This window comes from Fundulus heteroclitus, chromosome 8 (genome assembly GCF_011125445.2).
Source record: "Fundulus heteroclitus isolate FHET01 chromosome 8, MU-UCD_Fhet_4.1, whole genome shotgun sequence".
Taxonomy (NCBI): domain Eukaryota; kingdom Metazoa; phylum Chordata; class Actinopteri; order Cyprinodontiformes; family Fundulidae; genus Fundulus; species Fundulus heteroclitus.
In genome coordinates, this window is record NC_046368.1 from 6,854,135 (window position 1) to 6,872,886 (window position 18,752).

Below are 18,752 nucleotides of genomic sequence, written 5' to 3' on the forward strand. Positions count from 1 at the left end.
AGCGGCGGCAGACGAGACCTTTTGGTTTGCAGATCACTCAGAGGAATCATTAATTACATAAACATCATCCAGCAACTCACCTTCTTCCTGTTCTTCGCCTGTTTCTGAGCAGCCTGCAGGGATTAGAGAGCAGAAAAGACGGGATAAGGCAGCAGTTTCAGGTCGGACGGACAAAAATTCAGCCGCCTCATCCTCTCTTCTAAATGCCAAATAAAGGGACGAAAGAAGCTTAAAGGTTTGTGTTCTCTTTATTCTAGCGTGTGTGTGGGAGGTCAGCGATGGTGTGGTCTGCCAGCAGGACGCCGGCGGCCTCTGCAGCCGACGTCGTCAGAAGTCTCCACCGCATCAGGGTGACACGAAGCGGCCCGAAGGAGGAAGGAGGGACCACGTGTTCGAGGCGGCGGTCTCACCACAGCCGGCGGAGTCACGATGTGCCAAAGTTAACGGAGAGATCTCCGCCGCTAATCCCAGGGCAAAATTCACACCTCAGCCCTGATTAATTTGGACCAGAATTAGCAGAAAGAAGAGAGCGGTTTTCCTCCTCCTATTATAAACATAAATATATAGAAAGGGTTCTGCCGAGAGGTTTTTAATCAGTCGTCGCAGGCCTGGATGTATTAAAATCATCCTTTTTAATGACTTTAAATCAATAATTAGGTGCACGTTTTCTCTAATCAAGACATGGCCAGGCTCAGATGTACAGCCGTCCTCATTGATGCTCCATCTGATCACTGTAGCTCCCTTCTTTCCCGTCTTCCTCTCCAAATCACTCAAAAAACTTTATTGTCATTTTGTATGCACAGAGTGTGTACAGAAGGAAATTTCATTTGCATACAGCTTAGAATTTCACTGAATTGCAGTGGATTCCAGAATAAAGTAGCTTTGCATGATAATAAAGTCACTTGGCAGGAAAATAAAGTAACTTTGCAGGATAAATTAAGTAACTTTGCATGATAATAAAGTAACTTTGCAGGAAAAATTAAGTAACTTTGCAGGAAAAATTAAGTAACTTTGCAGGATATGAAGTAACTTTGCAGGATATGAAGTATCTTTGCAGGATATAAAGTAACTTTGCAGGATATAAAGTAACTTTGCAGGATAAATGAAGTAACTTTGCAGGATATAAAGTAACTTTGCAGGATAAATGAAGTAACTTTGCAGGATAAATGAAGTAACTTTGCAGGATATAAAGTAACTTTGCAGGATAAATGAAGTAACTTTGCAGGATATAAAGTAACTTTGCAGGATAAATGAAGTAACTTTGCAGGATATAAAGTAACTTTGCAGGATAAATACAGTAACTTTGCAGGATATAAAGTAACTTTGCAGGATAAAAAAAAAGTAATTTTGCAGGACAGATTCCAGGATAAAGTGCACAGTGATTTCACAGTACAGCAATTGAGATGTAAACGACAGACTGGACAGGCAGAAAACCTCCGCCTGTCCAGCTGCTTTTCTTACTCTGTCTAATCTCATGATTTACCCAACCAATAGTTGTTCTTAGATTGTTTTATGTTTATCTCTTTTATTGCTGTTGCATTTTTTTTCTTGTTCAGTGGCTTAAAAAGGTGCCTTGTGGTCATGAGATGAAAAACGGAAACGTTCAGGTTTTTAGCTCAGCAGGGCACTGTAAAGCCACGGCTTAAATGATCAATTAATTATTTGACGGTTTGTTGACGGGCCCAGGCCTGAAAAACACGACAACGCTTACGGTGATTGAATGATTAAATAAAGGTTTGATGCACAGAGTCTGTAGAAGGAGCTGAGAGGAATGCTAATGTAAGACCTGCACACAGAGATTTGCAGAAAATGCACGAAAAGGCTGCCATATCCAGTCTTAATCCAGTTTCCTTCCTATTATTGACTTTCTTCCATCGTCTCCACCCCCCCCTGCACTTCTCCTGCGCTCAGATATCTCTGCTTCCCCGTCGCATTCAGGCAGCTACCCTCGTCTCTTCAAGGTCTGCACGGACACAGCTCAGCTTTTATTGTTATATTTGGCTTATACAACGTTATCCTCACTGTGTGGGGGGACAGTAATACAAACTGATACAAAGAAAAAGCAGAAATCCCCGGGGATTCCTGTCAGATTCCTGCTTATTTTGCTCCCAGAGAACGGAGCTAAAAGCCTCTCTCCCTGACCGCGATGCGTGTTTGACATCATCGGCTGTGACTGGAGGAGGCAGAGCGCTCTCGGGCCTCCGGGGCCCCACAGCCTCGCGCAGCTCAGAGGAAAGGGCCTGTGTGACCCTGGGTAGGACGCAGCGATCCATAAATAATCACAACCGCACAGAGACGCTGGACGTGTCGCCCGCTCAGGGCTTCAGAGCCCAGACAAAGAGCAGCATAGAGTGACTTTTGGTCACGTCAATGATGAAAAGCTTTAGACGCACAAAACAAGGGACTGAGCTGCACAAATATAACCATTTTCATTTTAGTTACGTTAAAATGAAAACTAGTAACGATAGAGGATGGAGAAATGCCATAAATAGTGACTGTACAAGTACATCATCTAATTTCCTTGATTAATTTGACACAAAAGGTAAAACTCATAGGTTAGTTGCACAAACAGGGATCCGTTTCAAGCATTTATTTCTGTAAATCTTGATGATTCTGGCCGTCTCTGTTGCTTTTTTCACCGATTTCTACCGCACAGTTTTTCCTTTCACCAAACTTTCCATCAACGTACATGGATGCAGAGCTCTGTTAGGGTGTTTAGCAGCGACCTTTTCTGGGTAGACCTCCCTATAACAACCGTCTAGTCAGCAGTTTTCCCCAAGAATATGTAGGCCATAATAAACATTTATGTATTAAAATCCCTTTTTATCAGCTAATTGTAACATTCTAACTATGTAAGAAACTAAACTTTGGGGATTTCCATTAGCTATGAGACACAATCATCAAATAAACAAAAATTAACACTTAGAATACTTCTATAATATGTGACGAATCCTTTAAAAAGAAGCCTATCCTCTATTTTCCTCCAAGTCTGAAATTAAAGCAGTATAAATGCCCACTAAGGGAACTAAAAGTAAGTCAAATTTTCTTGAAATTAATGTATTTTTCCTTGATTTAAGCAGGTAAATAAGACTATTTGCTAATGGAGTGAGTATTGTTACTCCTAAAATAAGATAATTAGATATCCTGCACTTGAAATAAGATGATAGAGATGAAATAATCCTATTTTAAGTGCAAAAATCATATTCCATTGGCAAATAGTCTTATTTACCTGCTTGAATAAAAGAAAAATACGTTAATTTCAAGAAAATTTGACTTACTTTTAGTTCCCTTTTTGCAGTGATTAATTTTACAAAATAATTTCTATCGATTTCTATCAATTTATTTAATTTCGTATACTAAACTAAGAATACTTCTCCTATCAACAATTTAAGATAACCCTGATGACTTCATGGCTTTGTGAGCTTCTGATAGGTTCATTAACAACAAATGCTTTAAACGGAGCCGCCGCACATTTTAAGGCAACGCACAAAACGCGCTGCTTCCATTTGTGACATAATGTGGCAAAATTAAAGAAGAACAATTCTGGGTACGATTTCCAGATGCCTGAAGGTGCCTTGCTCCTCGGTTTGAACAAATTTAATGACTTGGAATTTCTAAATTATAATGAAATTTCAGTTGTACTGGAACTGAAATTTCGATTACAAATGCAATTTGTATTTGACTAATAAAGATTGATTGATTGATTGATTATATGCAAGTAGGTGGAGGATGGGAAGGTCCAGCCATCAAACGGTTGAGGAAAGAGACGAGTTGGTGGGTAACCAACCCCGGAACAACAGACCTTAAAATGGTAACTAATGAGAAGATCTCGATTCCAGCTGTTTTTATCATTATTGAATTACGGTGACAAACCGATTTCGATTATATTCTAATCCAGGGGCGTCAAACATATGGCCCGCGGGCCGGTTCCGGCCCGCCGAACAATTTAGTCCGGCCCGGTGGCTAAATGCATTATCATTATTCAACAAAAAAAAAATATATATATATATATTTTCCAGTGTCCTGTCTGGCAATGTGGCAATAAGAATTGTCTTAATGGCAAAAAGAGCTCATCAGATTTGACTTTCACAAGTGGAGCAGTACTGCTTTTGCCATAGTGCTCAGCTTGATTTATGAATGTGAATAGTTTTATTATGATTTATGCAGGTAATATCTCAAATTATATGGACACTACAAAGGGAAAGTAGGAGAGGAAAGGAAGAACAAGAAGAAAAAAAGAAGAGAAGGAAGAGAATGATAAAACAATTATTGAAAAAAACATGTACTTAGTTTAACTGAAAATCTGCGGTTCCTATATTGTCCACAAGGGGCGCTGTGTTTTAATCAGCAGATGGTAGCACTGAGCTTCAGATGTGGAAAATTGATTTTAAATTATTTCTTAATTTTTATCTGTTTGATGTATTTTGTCATGTAGGACAGTGTTTTTAAGTTCCAAAAAATTTGAATAAATGTTTTTCAACATTATACAATTACTGTGATCAGTTCTTATGCATAATGCACAAGTAAATGTTTAACTGAGTAAAAGTATTGTTGAAATTGCACATACTTTTCTTAAAAACGCTGAGGTTATTCATAATATATTGTGTAAAATATATGTGTGAAATTCATTTAATATAAAAATCAACAACAAGTCCACTTTTATTAGTTCTATTTAATCTTGCAATGAGTTTACTCGTGTGGCTCTCTTGAGATCAGATTAAGCTGCATGCGGCCCCTCAACCAAAATGAGTTTGACACCCCTGCTCTAATCTGTTGAGTGAATTAGTAATTGGAAAACATCAGAGCGCTGGATCACAGAGCAAACCTTTCACAATAAAAGGATCCCTCTAAACGTTGTGCTTTATCCCGTGTGGTGGTTTCTCACCCGGACTCTGCTCATGGCCTCCTGGGCCTGCTGCATGCGGGCGCTCTTTGACGGCGTCCTCTCCGACAGCAGGTGGGTGCAGCCCAGGTAGGTGGCTGCAAAGATGATGCCGTCGATGAGGTCCTCAGGGTCGCACGGTCCCGGGACTGCAGGAGTGACGCATGGATGTTAGAGTACATAGCTACTACCGTAACTTTCTCTGAGCCCTATCTCTGTGTTTACAGAGTTTATTTGCTGTGTTCAAGCTAATTTTTAGGAGTTCGATCAAGATATTTAACCTCAGGGTCTTTCCCACCAAACCATTTCCAGCTGTGCTAGTGCTTTGTTAGCACTGGTTCTTTTTTGTTTCCACCGCTCCAAACTCTCTGGCCCTGATTAAACAAAGGAACCAGATGCTTTAGGCGGGCTCATGGGGCCCAGCAGCCAATCAGCACGTTTAAAACTCAGTTTAGCTTTTATGAGATATAAAGTTTAGCTCGTCTTTGCTTAAGTTGCACTAGTAGTTCTCTAACTGTGGGGAGAACAGCCGTGACTTTTGTTATTCGTCTGGAAAATACAGCGCAGGTGTAGCCACTGAGCTATATAATACACTGGAGTGCTGATTTTGCCGAAAAACTGAAGTCACTGGCCGCCATCTTGCTACTCCCTACTCTCCCAGAATCCCACAGGATTTGGTTGCAACAACAAGCAGTTTTCTGGCTGTGTGAAAACGTTTCACATGTAATTTTACATATATCTTTGGAGTTCAACTGGATAAGGTGAAAAGTGCAAGAAAATCTCGAGATAAAAAGTAGGCAAGAAAATATATATAAAAAAAGGTTATGCTACATACAAGAGATGGAAACAAGATCTGCAGCTATTATTAAGATCCTCTTAAAAATATTATCCTTCCCAAAACATGCATTATTTTACTCCAGTATTTAATTCCCAAAAAGGACAGCTGGGGGGGGGGGGGGGGGGGTGGTTATATATATATATATATATATATATATATATATATATATATATATATATATATATATATAATTTTTTTTTTTTATGAATAATATATTATTTTATGTTATGTTTTAGAACATAACATAAAAGTATATGGCATTAGACATTTTAAAAGTTCTAAGCCTCCTCTGAACATGAGAAAATCCTCGTTATTTGATGCTGTTGCGCACATATTCCCTAGTTACTGGGGGAAAATAGGGAGTACCAATATGGCGGCTGGTGGCTTCAAAGCGATTCGTTCTAACAGCGGGCGAATAGCACTCCAGTGTATAATATAGCTCAGTGGGTGTAACACTGTTAAAAAAAAAAAAAAAAAAAAAAAGATACGCTCCCTTGCTGAAGGGGACAACAGCACCATCTGCTGTTTGGTCTGTACCTGCAGTCAGTGGTAAGAGTAGCAAGGGATTCTGGGTAATCCGCAGAGCAACGGCTTCACTGCATTGATGTAATGTAGCTATGAATATCTGTGGACAAATAATATTAACAAGCTCCTAAAACAGAATAAAACTTAACTGTATTTTGTCAGTGGCTCAATATTTTTGCCATATTTTCTGCTCGTCTATTTTAGGCGTCTGTATTTTATTGATGATGACGTTCACGGCTGGTTAAAATTAACGGGTCGACTTTACGGAAAGAGAACGCGTTGTGTCCACAGGCAGAAACAATTTTTTTATTTCATCCTACAGGTACGGGTCAGAATAAAAACCTGTATGCTGTTCTTAATATTAGATATTTTTTTATTAACAGCAAATTAACAGATGAAAGGAAGAACACAGTTGCACTCTGAAAACATTATAATAAATTAATTGAAAGAATCAAAAAAGGTACATACGTCCATAAAGGATATTAAGTAGTGATGGGTCGATGAGGCGTCATGAAACGTTTCGACACATTGCAACTCTGTGCCGATACTGTGTCACTGAATACTGACACCTGCTGGACCTTAAAAATCACTACAGGCAACCTGGTTGACAGAGTTAACTGACACTGATTTGATGACCAAGTATACACAATACAATTTAAATCATTGTATGTTGCATTGTATTATTTTATATTTTCATTTGAATTAAACATATATTTGATTTTTTTTAGATACAGTCAATAAATAATGTGAAGGAGGATGCTTGTGGACTGGCTTTTTTAATTTTTTTTACAAATGGTTGATCGGGCGCTGTGTTTAGTTACCTGACTGATATCATCTGTTCTGAAATCGGACATGCTGAGTATGACAAAGGGAGGAAAAACTACTTAGAGTAGTAACTTTCTACTCAGTGTAGATCAGCTGTTTTTTCTGAAACGACGCTCAGAACAAAGACGCACAGCGCAACCCGCCCAACCAAAAAAGCGTTGCAGAACCCATCCATCAGTGGTGCGCTCCGATCAGCACCTGGCGCTCACAGAGTGAGACTGTGGTACACCATCACACCAGAGTTGCAAAATAGTTAAAAATTAACCATTATTAACCATTATTTTGTTTACAGTTCAGCTTGGATTTTCTTTACTGCGCAGCATAGCTCTGCTGTGGGCGCTGCTGTGCGCGAATGCACACGCGTGCAGCTTAGAGGGAACAGAAACAGTTTGGCGCGTCAGTCAGTTCGAAACAGGTGCTGTATTGGTCACGTGACCGAAACAGTAGCTGTATCGGTCACGTGACTTTTCCGTAGCAATACACACATCGACACGGGTTTCGCTCTATGAGACCGACACATGCGCCGACGCATCGGTGCTGCCGGACCCATCACTAATATTAAGTGACACTTAAATTATATACCTCTCTAATTAAGGGCGGAGTTGCTCGTCTACTCATTCGTTTTGCACTAAGGAAGGTAAAGTTTGTTATTATAAATCTTTTTTTTTTTAACTCTTAAGCAGAAATAACTTTGTGGCTTAAAATAATGTTGCCACTTTATAAAAAAAGTTAATTAGTTTTTTTCTGAGCAACAATAACAGGATATAGGTTGCTCTTTCTTTAAAAAACTCTTGCTTTATTTAGACAGTTTAGGCCCCCTGTGAATGAAAATCACTGGATATTTGTGATCTTATTTACTATAAAATTATTTTCAAAGCAAAGGACGTGGTTAATAAAATATGACTAGTTGGGGCTTTCCATTTTAGGAAGAATTTTATTTCGTCAGCCTCGTTATTTAAATTTTTTAATTTTTTTTGCAAAGCCTGTTCTCTATGAGAAATTTCACCCTAATTATTTTAAGTGTCTCTGCATCAGCGGTCGGGGCTGATGAACTAAATGTGCGGCATTCTAGAATCGTGGTCCAGGGGCCGCAAAATAAAATTTTTGAGGCCCGCAAATGGCTCCTGGGCCGCATTTTGGACACTCCTGGTCTATAGTGTATAAATGGTATTCAGCTAAACATCCAGGAGGCATAAGACAAGAAACCAGCGTGTGGATGTGAAACTACACAGAACATCTGCAACAAACCCAAAAATAAAGGAGCAGGTAAATATTTCTAAATATTTTCACTAACATTTTTTACTTCATTTTACGTTCATATACACTTATTCACAATAGAGGTCTTTATTTTTCAGTGGATGAAGAGAACAAGGAGCAGAGGATGAACAAAAGGTTTGACTCACCGTCCACAAATGTGGGAAAGGGAGGAAGAGCTCTGCGAATCTGAAAAAAACAAAAACAAAACAAAACAAACGCATTATTTTCACACCAAAGGTCTCTGCTAACTAATTTAAATTTACAAAGTTTAGGTTTTCCTCATTATATATTCCTGCTGAATTTCTTATATTGCACAGGAGTTTCTGCTGTTTTAAAGGTTTATCATAAAGACTTATTTAACCAGGTATGAATAAATAGCAGTAATAAAAATAAAATACCTTATGTGAATATATAATGAATAAATGTTTCTATTTACAAAATATTCACAAACAATTATTGTAATAAATGATTTAAGCATTTAAGTAAATATTTATAAATGTGTTTACCTATTATAAAATTATTTAGAATTTTAGCATGCCTGTAAAAATTTTAAATACTTTTAATTTTCCTATTTAAATTATGATAAATACTTTATTTATATTAAATAAATAATGAAAATATATGTATTTCTTTTCAGATTTAAAAAAAATATTTTCAAAATTATTAATAAAATATGTAAGCATTAACATAAATATTAATACATGTATTTATGGGTTTTTAGGTTTAAATTTGTTAGTTATTAAATAAAATAAAATACTTAAATCATTATATTTGCTTTGAATTACGGAGGACTGACTCCGACACGTTCAACAATAAATATAAAAAATATATACAGAAATAAATACATGGTCAATAAATATATAAGCATAAAATAAATACAGCAAATAAATAAATGTAAGCAATACATTGAATATGTAATAAATACAAATTTTAATTGTTTAACATTTGATTATTTATGTAGTAATGAAACAAATATTTTGAATAGATATATTTATCTTTAGAGTCTCTAAAAGTAGAATGGGAGGCAGATCCTTTAGCTATCAGGCTCCTCTCCTGTGGAACCAACTCCCAGTTTTGGTCCGTGAGGCAGACACCCCGTCTACTTTTAAGACTAATCTTAAAACTTTCCTTTGTGACAAAGCTTCTAGTCAGAGTGGCTCATGTTACCTTGAGCTACCTCTATAGTTATGCTGCTATAGGCTTAGGCTGCTGGAGGACATCAGGGTCTATTTCTCTCTCTCTGCTGAGTTCTCCTACTGTTCTCCAATTTGTTAGTTTGTTGTTATTTCAGCTTTCAAATTTTTCTTCTGTCATTTTTTTCTTCATAGAAGGTACACCTGGTCTGGCGTTCTGTTAGCTGTGACATCATCAGGGGAGGCAGATCATCCACAATTACCATCTAACATAGAAAGTACTCTTGGGTCAATGTGAGCTTCTGTGCTTTCTGTGTCTCTGCTCTGTCTTCTCTAAGCCCCAGTGGGTGGAGGCAGATGAGCGTTCACACTGAGCCTGGTTCTGGTTCTGCTGGAGGTTCTCCTCCCTGCTAAAGGGGAGTTTTCCTCTCCACTGTCGCTTCATGCATGCTCAGTATGAGGGATTGCTGCAAAGCCATCAACAATGCAGACGACTGTCCACTGTGGCTCTACGCTCTTTCAGGAGGAGGGAATGCTGCTTGGAGAGACTTGATGCAACCTGCTGGGTTTCCTTAGAGAGGAAACTTTCTCACCAACCTGGAGTCTGACTTTGGAAAGAGCCTTGAGACGACATGTTGATAATTGATGCTATATAAATAAAATTTAATTGAATTACTGATGTGTTGACACAGTGAGGTTAAACCCTTACCTCCTGGATGGATGCTTTCTGAGCGGGCGAGGATGGCTGAGCTTGAGCCGAAGGTTGCTCTGGACTCTGCTGCTGCTGAGTCGGCGTCGCAGGCGAGTACGTCTGCGGCGCCCTGGACTGTGACTGGTAGCCTTGGTGCTGATGGTTGTGTTGGGGCTGACCGTGCTGTGGGTTGGGGTTTCTGGACGTCTCAGCCCTCAGAGGACTGACGTTGTCCCGACCGGGAAGTGAGACGTAGCGGGACGGAGACTCCAAAGCCGACTGACACGGGGACTGAGGAGACATCTGTAGGGAGAGGGGGAGGAACAAAACACGATAAAATTGTAAAAAAGGAAAGAAGTTTATCGGCACATCCCTAACGAAATATTCTACAGTAATCATAGATGGTTTCAAACTGTTTGAAATCAATACAAATTGGATAGAAAATTAAGTTAAAGGGTAACTCACCCTCATGTAAAGGCATAACCCCACCCCACACACACATTTGGAAAAAAAAATGCCACCAAAGTGGGCGGTGCCAAGAGACCCTGAGGGGCGGGGCTTAGTGTGGGGATGTGCTCAGGATGAGGGAACACTGATGGTTTTTTGGACATGGGTGGAGGATGTTTCACCTCCCTGAGCCTTATCAGTTCGCAATGGAGGACAGAATGGGTCCAATTTCTGAGTGATGTTGGCAGCATCATTGCTAACATGGGCTAACATTCAAAGCAGCAATAAATGCTAACCAGGAAAAGGGGTTTCTATGAGGAAAAAGCTCAAATAAGCTACTTCATGTTCAAAAAAGGCCATAAAATATAGAATGAGTTATTGTTGCAAGCAAAGAACACGTTTTGTAAATGGAAATTAAATTTAAAAAAAAAAATTGTAAAAAATAAAATTTGGGAAAAAAAATGCAATCCCAAAATTTAACTTTGAAAAATGTTTTTATCAAAAAAAGGTTTTGCGGTTTTCTCAGATTTTACTTTTTTCACAAAAACAAATGTACTTTTTTTTACATTTTACTTTTCCAAATAATTTTTTTTTTCCTATTCGTTGTTACAAATTTTATATTTTCAAAATTTATCTGTTGAAATTTCTGTTTTTCACATCAAGTTCTCTTCATTTCTTGCTCCTGATGCACACATTGAACCATAAAAATGTTGTTGCTAGCGTCCAACAGAAATGCGTCTTCGCTCTTCACTCCAGAGGAAACCGTTAGTTGTTTACCTTTTTGATGAATGTATAATTATTTTTATTGTCTATTTATGTACTAAAAAAAAACTCAGTTTAACTTAGGCTTGAAGTACACTAGAAGTTCTGTTTTATATGATTATATTATAATTATATTTTTAATCTAAAGAAAAAATCCAGAATGCAATATGCAAATGAAACTTTATGCATTTTCTTTTTTGCGGCCATTTTCACTACAGAGGCAGCTGCACTGTATTGATGCTCAACCAGAAAGCTTTTAACATTTTGATCCTAGAAATTTTCAGCTGCAGATTTATTCCTTTTATTCATTCATTTAGTTTTTCATTGTTATTGAATTTATTTAATTTACTCATAAAAAAAGGAATCATGTGAAAAATCTGCAGAATGTGTCGATTTTTTTATCCGATTACTTGATTGATCGTCAGAATAATTGATTACTAAAATAACCATTTATGACAGCCCTAAAACAAACTACTCACCAACTACCTAAATCTTTAAAATAGTTTGGTATAATTCTCAGATAATTCAGCGTGAAGTTGTACCCAGAAAACTAGACGTTCTCTCCCCATGTTTCTGACTCCACTTCCTGTGTTTGCGTTTGGTAATCCCACGCCGGACAAAGACTCTAAAACTAAACGTTCTCACTTGCTTTGTGTTGACAGGTCCTGGTTTGATTGGAAGAACCGAACCATCGGGGAAAAAGGCTCCAAGTCAACAAACTCATCAACAGCTGATTCAGACCAAAGTAAACTACAGGCGTGAAGTTACCCAGGAAGTCCTGCAGTAAAACTAAGCTACGCCACACTCACCTGGCCCGCCGTGCTTTGCAGAGAGTACGCTTCCTCTGTCGGGCTGATCTCTTGTCTCATCACCCAGATCGGCTCCACCGGCTGGTCCGGGGTGTAGGGCGAGCGCACCGTCTTGGTCTTCACTCCCTCTATAGCCTCTTTGATGTCTTTAATTGCCAGGCTGATGGCGTCTCCTGAGCACTTTGCGACGTCCCCGGGGAGAACCGCCACATTGCGCTCGGTCTGGGCTTCAGCCAAACCAGCCGGTCCAGTCGACTGGGTCTTAGATTGTGGCTGTCGAGGTGCCAGCCTACCCGTCTTGGAAAGGGGGCTTTTGTCGGCGCTGTCGCCCTCGCTGTCGGACTGGCCGTCGTAATGGTGCAGCCGGCAGCCAACGGAGCGGTCTATGGGGAAGGGACGTGACCCACGGTCCCTGCTCTGGCGCGGGGTGTGGTGGGAACCCTCCGTGGGGGAGGACAGAGCCCCTTTTTGAATATTCTTCAGCCGATGTCCGACAACGGGCTCCTGCTGGGACTCTTGCTGGGCTTTGTTGGGCTCATTTCTCCGGGCGGATTGCAGACAAGGTTCCCGCGGCAGCTCAGGGTAGGAGGTCTTCAGGGGCTCGGGGAAGGAGTCCGGGTGACATTTGGGCTCCGAGTATGACTCGAAGACGGCCTCCGCGTACGTCTTCTGGTGCGACTCGGTGTAAAGTTCTGCATAGGTTTTAGGGTGGGACTCGGAGCAGGACGTGGAGTGGGACAGGGAGCAGGACTCGGAGCATTCCTCCTCCTCAGGTAGGGGGTTGTTGTCGGTCAGGGAGCCGATGTCCTCGCTGAAGTGGTCCAGCTGGGGAAAGGGGGGGACATCGGGGGAGGAGGGAGGAGTAGGTGACTGTAAAGGAGGCGGGCTGTGGAGGGGGCCGTCCATACTTAGCGAGGCGGCGCTCTCCGTGTCCGAGCACAGATCTGTGATCTCACTCCCCTGAGCTGTAGGATCCTCTTCGGCGTTCTCCATGACGTCTCCTCGGTCCTCCTCCACCCTCTCAGCTTCTTCTTCTACTCTTTCGTCGCGGCTACAGCTTGGGTTGCCGGGTGTCAGGTGGAAGTTTCCATCGTCCTCTACCTCCTCTTGCTCTTTGTCGTCTTTGACTTCCTTTGACTCCTTCTCAAGCTCAGCTTTATACTCATGGTGGTCCTCCTCAGCTTCAACCGGTGCACGCTGGGGCTCGGGCGTAACGGCTTCCACCGCGGGATCCGCAGAGAGGTGGGTAGGAGTGATGACAGCGACGGGCGTCTGACGAGGAGATCCTCTGTCCTGTGATTGGCTCACTGCAGGATCGACAAAGGAGGCTTCCTGCTCCCGCGTCTCCGCCGGGCCTTGTCTCTCTGCAGCACCGGACGGAGACCCCGGGATTTCTCTAAACTGCTGCCGCTGTCTGTGGTTTCTAAGTCTGGGGTTCGGGTCACCATGGCGGCGATAGCGGGTGACGGCAGGGCGGTGCTGCTGCACGGGGCGGGCCTCGGCGTCTTGACTCTCAACCCCGTCCCTGCAGGAGACGACCACCGGCGGCCCACCGGGACTGTAAGCCTGGCCCGGACTCTGACCTTGCCCCGACGGAGGCCGGCGGCGGTGACGAGGAGGTCCGCGGCCCGAAGGGTGGTGGTGGTTATGATGTGCGGAGTGGTGATGGTGGCGGTGGTGATGGTGAGGAGTCATTTCCCCGTCCGGGTTTTGCATCTGACACGGCCGCCAGGACCGACGTACGGACGCGTCTCCAGTGGTGCCGTTGGACTGCGCGGTCCTCGGAGGCACAGAGGCTGCCATCTGCTCCTCGCCCGCTTCCTCCATGTCGTCTTCCTGATACTTTTGACTCATTGCTGGGACGTGATTGGACTAGAACAGCTTTTCAGATCATCTAAAAAAGTAAATAACAAAACTCGCTCACAGACCGACCTGGAAGAAAAAGACAAAAGGAGACAGACAGGAAATAGCGTTTAGTTTGTCCGATAAAAGAAAATAAATCATCTAAAGAGACTTATTACACCTGACAGAGGCATCAAAAGCGAAGTAGGTCAGACTTATCACAAAAAAACTGATATTTCTACGTTTTATGTCACATGTGCTTAACCTTGTTGATCTGATGTTGCTTTTGGTAATTTTTGGAAAGCTTTGTAGACGTAGTTGTTCTTGTCGTTCCCGTCTACCACCACTGGGGGGCACTGTGAAAAATATTTGAAACAGCCCAAAAGGTTTTTCTTTATTATTATTATTATTGTCTGTGGAATTTACAAAACTCACATTGAGCAAAGACATTGCTTTTACAGTGCCCTGCAGAAGTATTAACACCCCTTTAACCTTACTTGACTTATGGTAACACGACAAACTTAAACTTCCACTTAACTGCAAATTTATTAGAATTTTATGTAAATCATGCACAAAATTATGCACAAACTAGTGTATATTTGTAAGGCATGCAACGCAAGGCAGTCTATGCAATATAGGATCTCTTTTTCCTACTTTTACAGCAGGTCTTTTCACATCTAGAGCTCATTATTTCTTGCAAAACAGCGCAAAACTTCTGAAAATGGGGAGAGCATGATCATCTTAACCTGTTGAGAGGACGACAAGTAGTCGTCCAACTAGGCCTGGACGATAATTCGCTAACACTATATATCGATGGATGGACGTGTGGTTCAATAGAAAAAAAAAGGGGTCAATAAAAAAGTTCAGTAGAAGAATGTTTCCTTTTCTTTTACGTTCTAGACCAGGGGTGTCAAACTCATTTTTATCTTGGGCCACTTTGGCATCTTGAAGTCATTAAAAGGGCCGGTTGGACGTGTATAGATGATACTTTTGATTTCACAATTTCAGTTCACATAGAAATATAAAAAAAATGCACAGTAACATAAAAGTAGCACCATCGGCCCATTTTATACAGTTTATCAGCAAAAAAAGTTTATATTGCGGTGAGTTACATTTTGAACTCTGTAAACTGCATCACTTTTTCTCTTTTTGGACATTTCTGGGTTGTTTTAATGTGTTGTGGGAAAAGCTGACACCTCGTGGCAAGATGTTGTTACTACACATTAAAAATCAACATTCGCTACAGGAGGCTCAGTTTTAGCCACTTTATACAATTAAAATGTATATATGCCTCTACTTTATGACATGATATTCCTTTTTTGGCTCTTGAGGGCCGGATAAATTGCCTCGACGGGCCGGTTTCAGCCTGCGGGCCTTAAGTTTGACACGTGTTCTAGACTGTCATGTAGGTTAAAATTACAGTCATTGCATTCTCCCAACCAATTACAACGCAGACCCAGGAACGCTCTGTCACCAACCTTCAAAGAGTCGGGAGAGCACATGTTGTTCATTTCTTTTTATATGATTTACTGTTTTTGGTAAAAAGTTGATTGAATAAAGGGTTCAGTTTGAATTCAGTGTTCTATATTTAAAAATAGGTCATTAAGTAACAGCAAAAAATGGTCAGGGCTGCACTTAAATTTTTTTTTTATAATTATGGTTATCGATCAATACGTTTTCTTATTTATCTATATGCTTTTTTTCTATATCCCTAAGTCCAGGATAAAGCCTTTGTTATAACAAAAGCACACAGAAGACCAGTCTAGAGTTTGACACAAGCAGGACAAAGCAAATGTAGAAGGAGCTTTGGTCAAATGGGACCAAAACTCATTTTGTCCTACATGCATGAAGGAAATCTAACACACCATCCCCGCAGTGAGACGTGGTGGTGGCAGCATTATGATGTGGAGATGTTTTCCTTCAGCAGGGAAACTAGTCAGAGCTGATGGGAGGATGGATGTAGCTAAATCCAGGACAATCCTGGAAGAAAACCTGTTAGAATCTGCAGAAGACCTGAGACTGGGGTGGAGGTTCTCCTTCCAGCAGGACAACCTCCCTAAACATGCAGCCAAAGATACCGTGGGATTATTTAGATCAATGTATCATCATCTATTAAAAGGGCCTAGTCAAAGTCCAATACATGAAAAATGATGCTTACAAATGCTCCCCATTCAATGTGACTGAAAGTGAGCTATTTTGCAGAGAACTAACAAAAATAAAAAATTTCAAATGTGCAAAACTGGCAGAGATGGAACCCAAAAGACCTCCGACTGCAGCAAAAGAAGTTCCTACAAAGTGACGACTCAGAACGTCTGCATGCAAGTTAAAATCGCCACGTTTCCGGACTTTTATTTGTAAAAACATGAAGTGATCGTGAACTACTTTGTGTTGGTTTGTCGCAGAAAATCCCAATAAAATACGCTGTAGTTTGTGGACGCAATGTGACAAAATGATAAAAAAGTTCAGGAGATAAAAGGAATGATTGCAAGGCACTGTAAACACATAAAAAGACAAATATGACGATGTTTAATTTTGGCCCCCCTGCCCTCTTTTTGTTTCACTAATACCGAATATGTAAATCCTCTGAGAAAAAGCGCGCTTTAATCTGCCGCGTTCATCCGTCCACCAGCAGCTGGCAGATGGCACAAGATGGGGGGAGGAGGAGGAGGAGGAGGAGGAAGGACCTTTCTCTGGTACCTGATAGGAGCTGACAGAAAGCAGCTCTCTGAATAATAAATGTCCTCTGTGAACGAGAAATGAGCAGCCCCATTTTGACACTTATTTCATACGACAGGACTATTGAGGTTTCCATCAGAAACCCCCTGCTGCACGATTCACTATTTCTGACGTAAACGATGTGAGAAAGACGACCAGAATTCACGGTTACTTTGCTGGACATCAAATTAGTTCCTGAAAAGGTGAGAGGAAGAACAGAGAAACAAAAAATCTGGATTTAAAGGAGCAATAACTAAGATATTTACTGTAAAATCAACCTAAATCATTCTCATTTGTCTCCTGGGATGGAAGATTCCCTACAAACAATCAGTTCTCTACATTAATAACCTAAACGTATGGTCTAGAGCTACTTCAGTTCAGAGTGTAGCTTCCTGGTTCCTGAGCCAATCAGATGAGAGTTCCCATGGATCCCAACACAGAGCGCTGCATTTGGTATTTTATGTTGGCAAAAGAGCAGCAGCCTGAAAACATGGAAGCCAGTAAGAGAAGAGGACCAGAAGTAGAGCAGAATACATCATATACACTGCAAAAAGGAAACTAGAGTTAAATGAAATTTTCTTGAAATCTGTGTATTTTTCCTTGATTAGAGCAGGTAAATAAGTCTATTTGCCAATGGAATAAGATTTTTCCACTTAAAATAGGAACAATTCATCTCCATCATCTTATTTCAAGTGCAGTGTATCTAATTATCTTATTTTAAGGGTAAAAATACTCATTCCATTGGCAAATAGTCTCATTTAGCTGCTCAACTCAAAGAAAAATATACTAATTTCAAGAAATTTTTACTTACTTTTAGTTCCCTTTTTGCAGTGTAACTGTCCTGTTAAAGTAAACATTCACAACATCAACACGCCGTTTAAAAACGGCATATTAAATTGTTGTCATTGTCAAGCTGTTGTACCGATTTGCGCCACAAGGTGTCAGTGTTACATATAGCACCTTTAACGCTAAAAAAAAAAAAAAGCCTTTTAGAGAGTTACCAAAAGGTCTTTCTACTTGCAGTCTCTCTGTATATTTCTCAAACATACCAATGGTGGATGGTTAGGGCTCTCTCTAAACTTCTGAACGCTCCAGGAAGCGTTGATAAATCCATGATCCAGGAGGGGAAACAAATTCCACGAGAATCCAAGCGACTGGAGGTTTGGAGTAAACTTCTCCGTATTGTCCCGTTTATCCTGACATTCAGTCGCACACAGTTGGACTCGATTTGCTAATTTAGTGATTTCTCAAAGGCTGCTGGGTGCTCCGGACTTTGTCTAGAGGTACCAGATGTAAAAATAAAGTACGCCTGCTCGGTGAGAGCATTTATCCAGGACAGACTCGGAGTAAGTCGGTCAAACTTGGAGCTGAGGGAACGTGGAGAAAAGAGAACATTCAGGCCTCTGCAGCTTGAACGCCATTATGTTCAAAGAGGAATGTAAAAACAAGATGGACTGAAAGAACAGAAACCAGCTTTCCCAGGGCTCAGTTCCCTTTAGCTCAGAGACTAAAGGGAACTGAGCCCAGAGTGCAAACCATGGCTGTTTTCATGATGTCTTTTTTTTTTTTTAAAAGGAAACAGGATAAAGTTACAATGATAATAAATAAATTTAACGCTGATGTGTGTTCATACCACTGAGCTATATAATACACTGGAGTGCTGATTTTGCCGAAAAACTGAAGTCACTGGCCGCCATCTTGCTACTCCCTACTCTCATAGAATCCAATAGGATTTGGTTGCAACAACAAGCAGTTTTCTGGCTGAGTGAAAATGTTTCACAGGTAATTCTACAGTCAGTGGATGTACTAACACTATTAACTACTAGGAAATTAGGTGCTAAAATATTTTACATGTTATTCATAGTAAATATATATATATATATATAGATAAATAAAATGCAAAATATTTCAGCACATGACTTTCTCAGTACTTGATAGTTTTAGAACATAACATAAAAGTATATGGCATTTGACATTTTAAAAGTTTTAAGCCCCCCTGAACATGAGAAAATCCTCGTTATTCGAT

The 18,752-nt window shown here is 40.6% G+C and overlaps 1 protein-coding gene across 2 annotated transcripts in view; it reads right to left on the reverse strand.

Moving 5' to 3' along the window:
* Positions 1-18,752, reverse strand: part of apba1b (amyloid beta (A4) precursor protein-binding, family A, member 1b) — a 36,785-nt gene that overhangs the window by 10,347 nt on the left and 7,686 nt on the right. For both annotated transcript variants that reach the window (XM_012857074.3, XM_021313290.2), the window contains exons 2-6: positions 12,170-14,101; positions 10,170-10,454; positions 8,474-8,513; positions 4,886-5,031; positions 81-113 (exon numbers count right to left, since the gene is read on the reverse strand). In XM_012857074.3, the coding sequence (XP_012712528.2) occupies positions 81-113; positions 4,886-5,031; positions 8,474-8,513; positions 10,170-10,454; positions 12,170-14,023 (2,358 nt within the window). In that variant the 5' untranslated portion in view covers positions 14,024-14,101. The remainder of the gene's footprint in view (positions 1-80; positions 114-4,885; positions 5,032-8,473; positions 8,514-10,169; positions 10,455-12,169; positions 14,102-18,752) is intronic.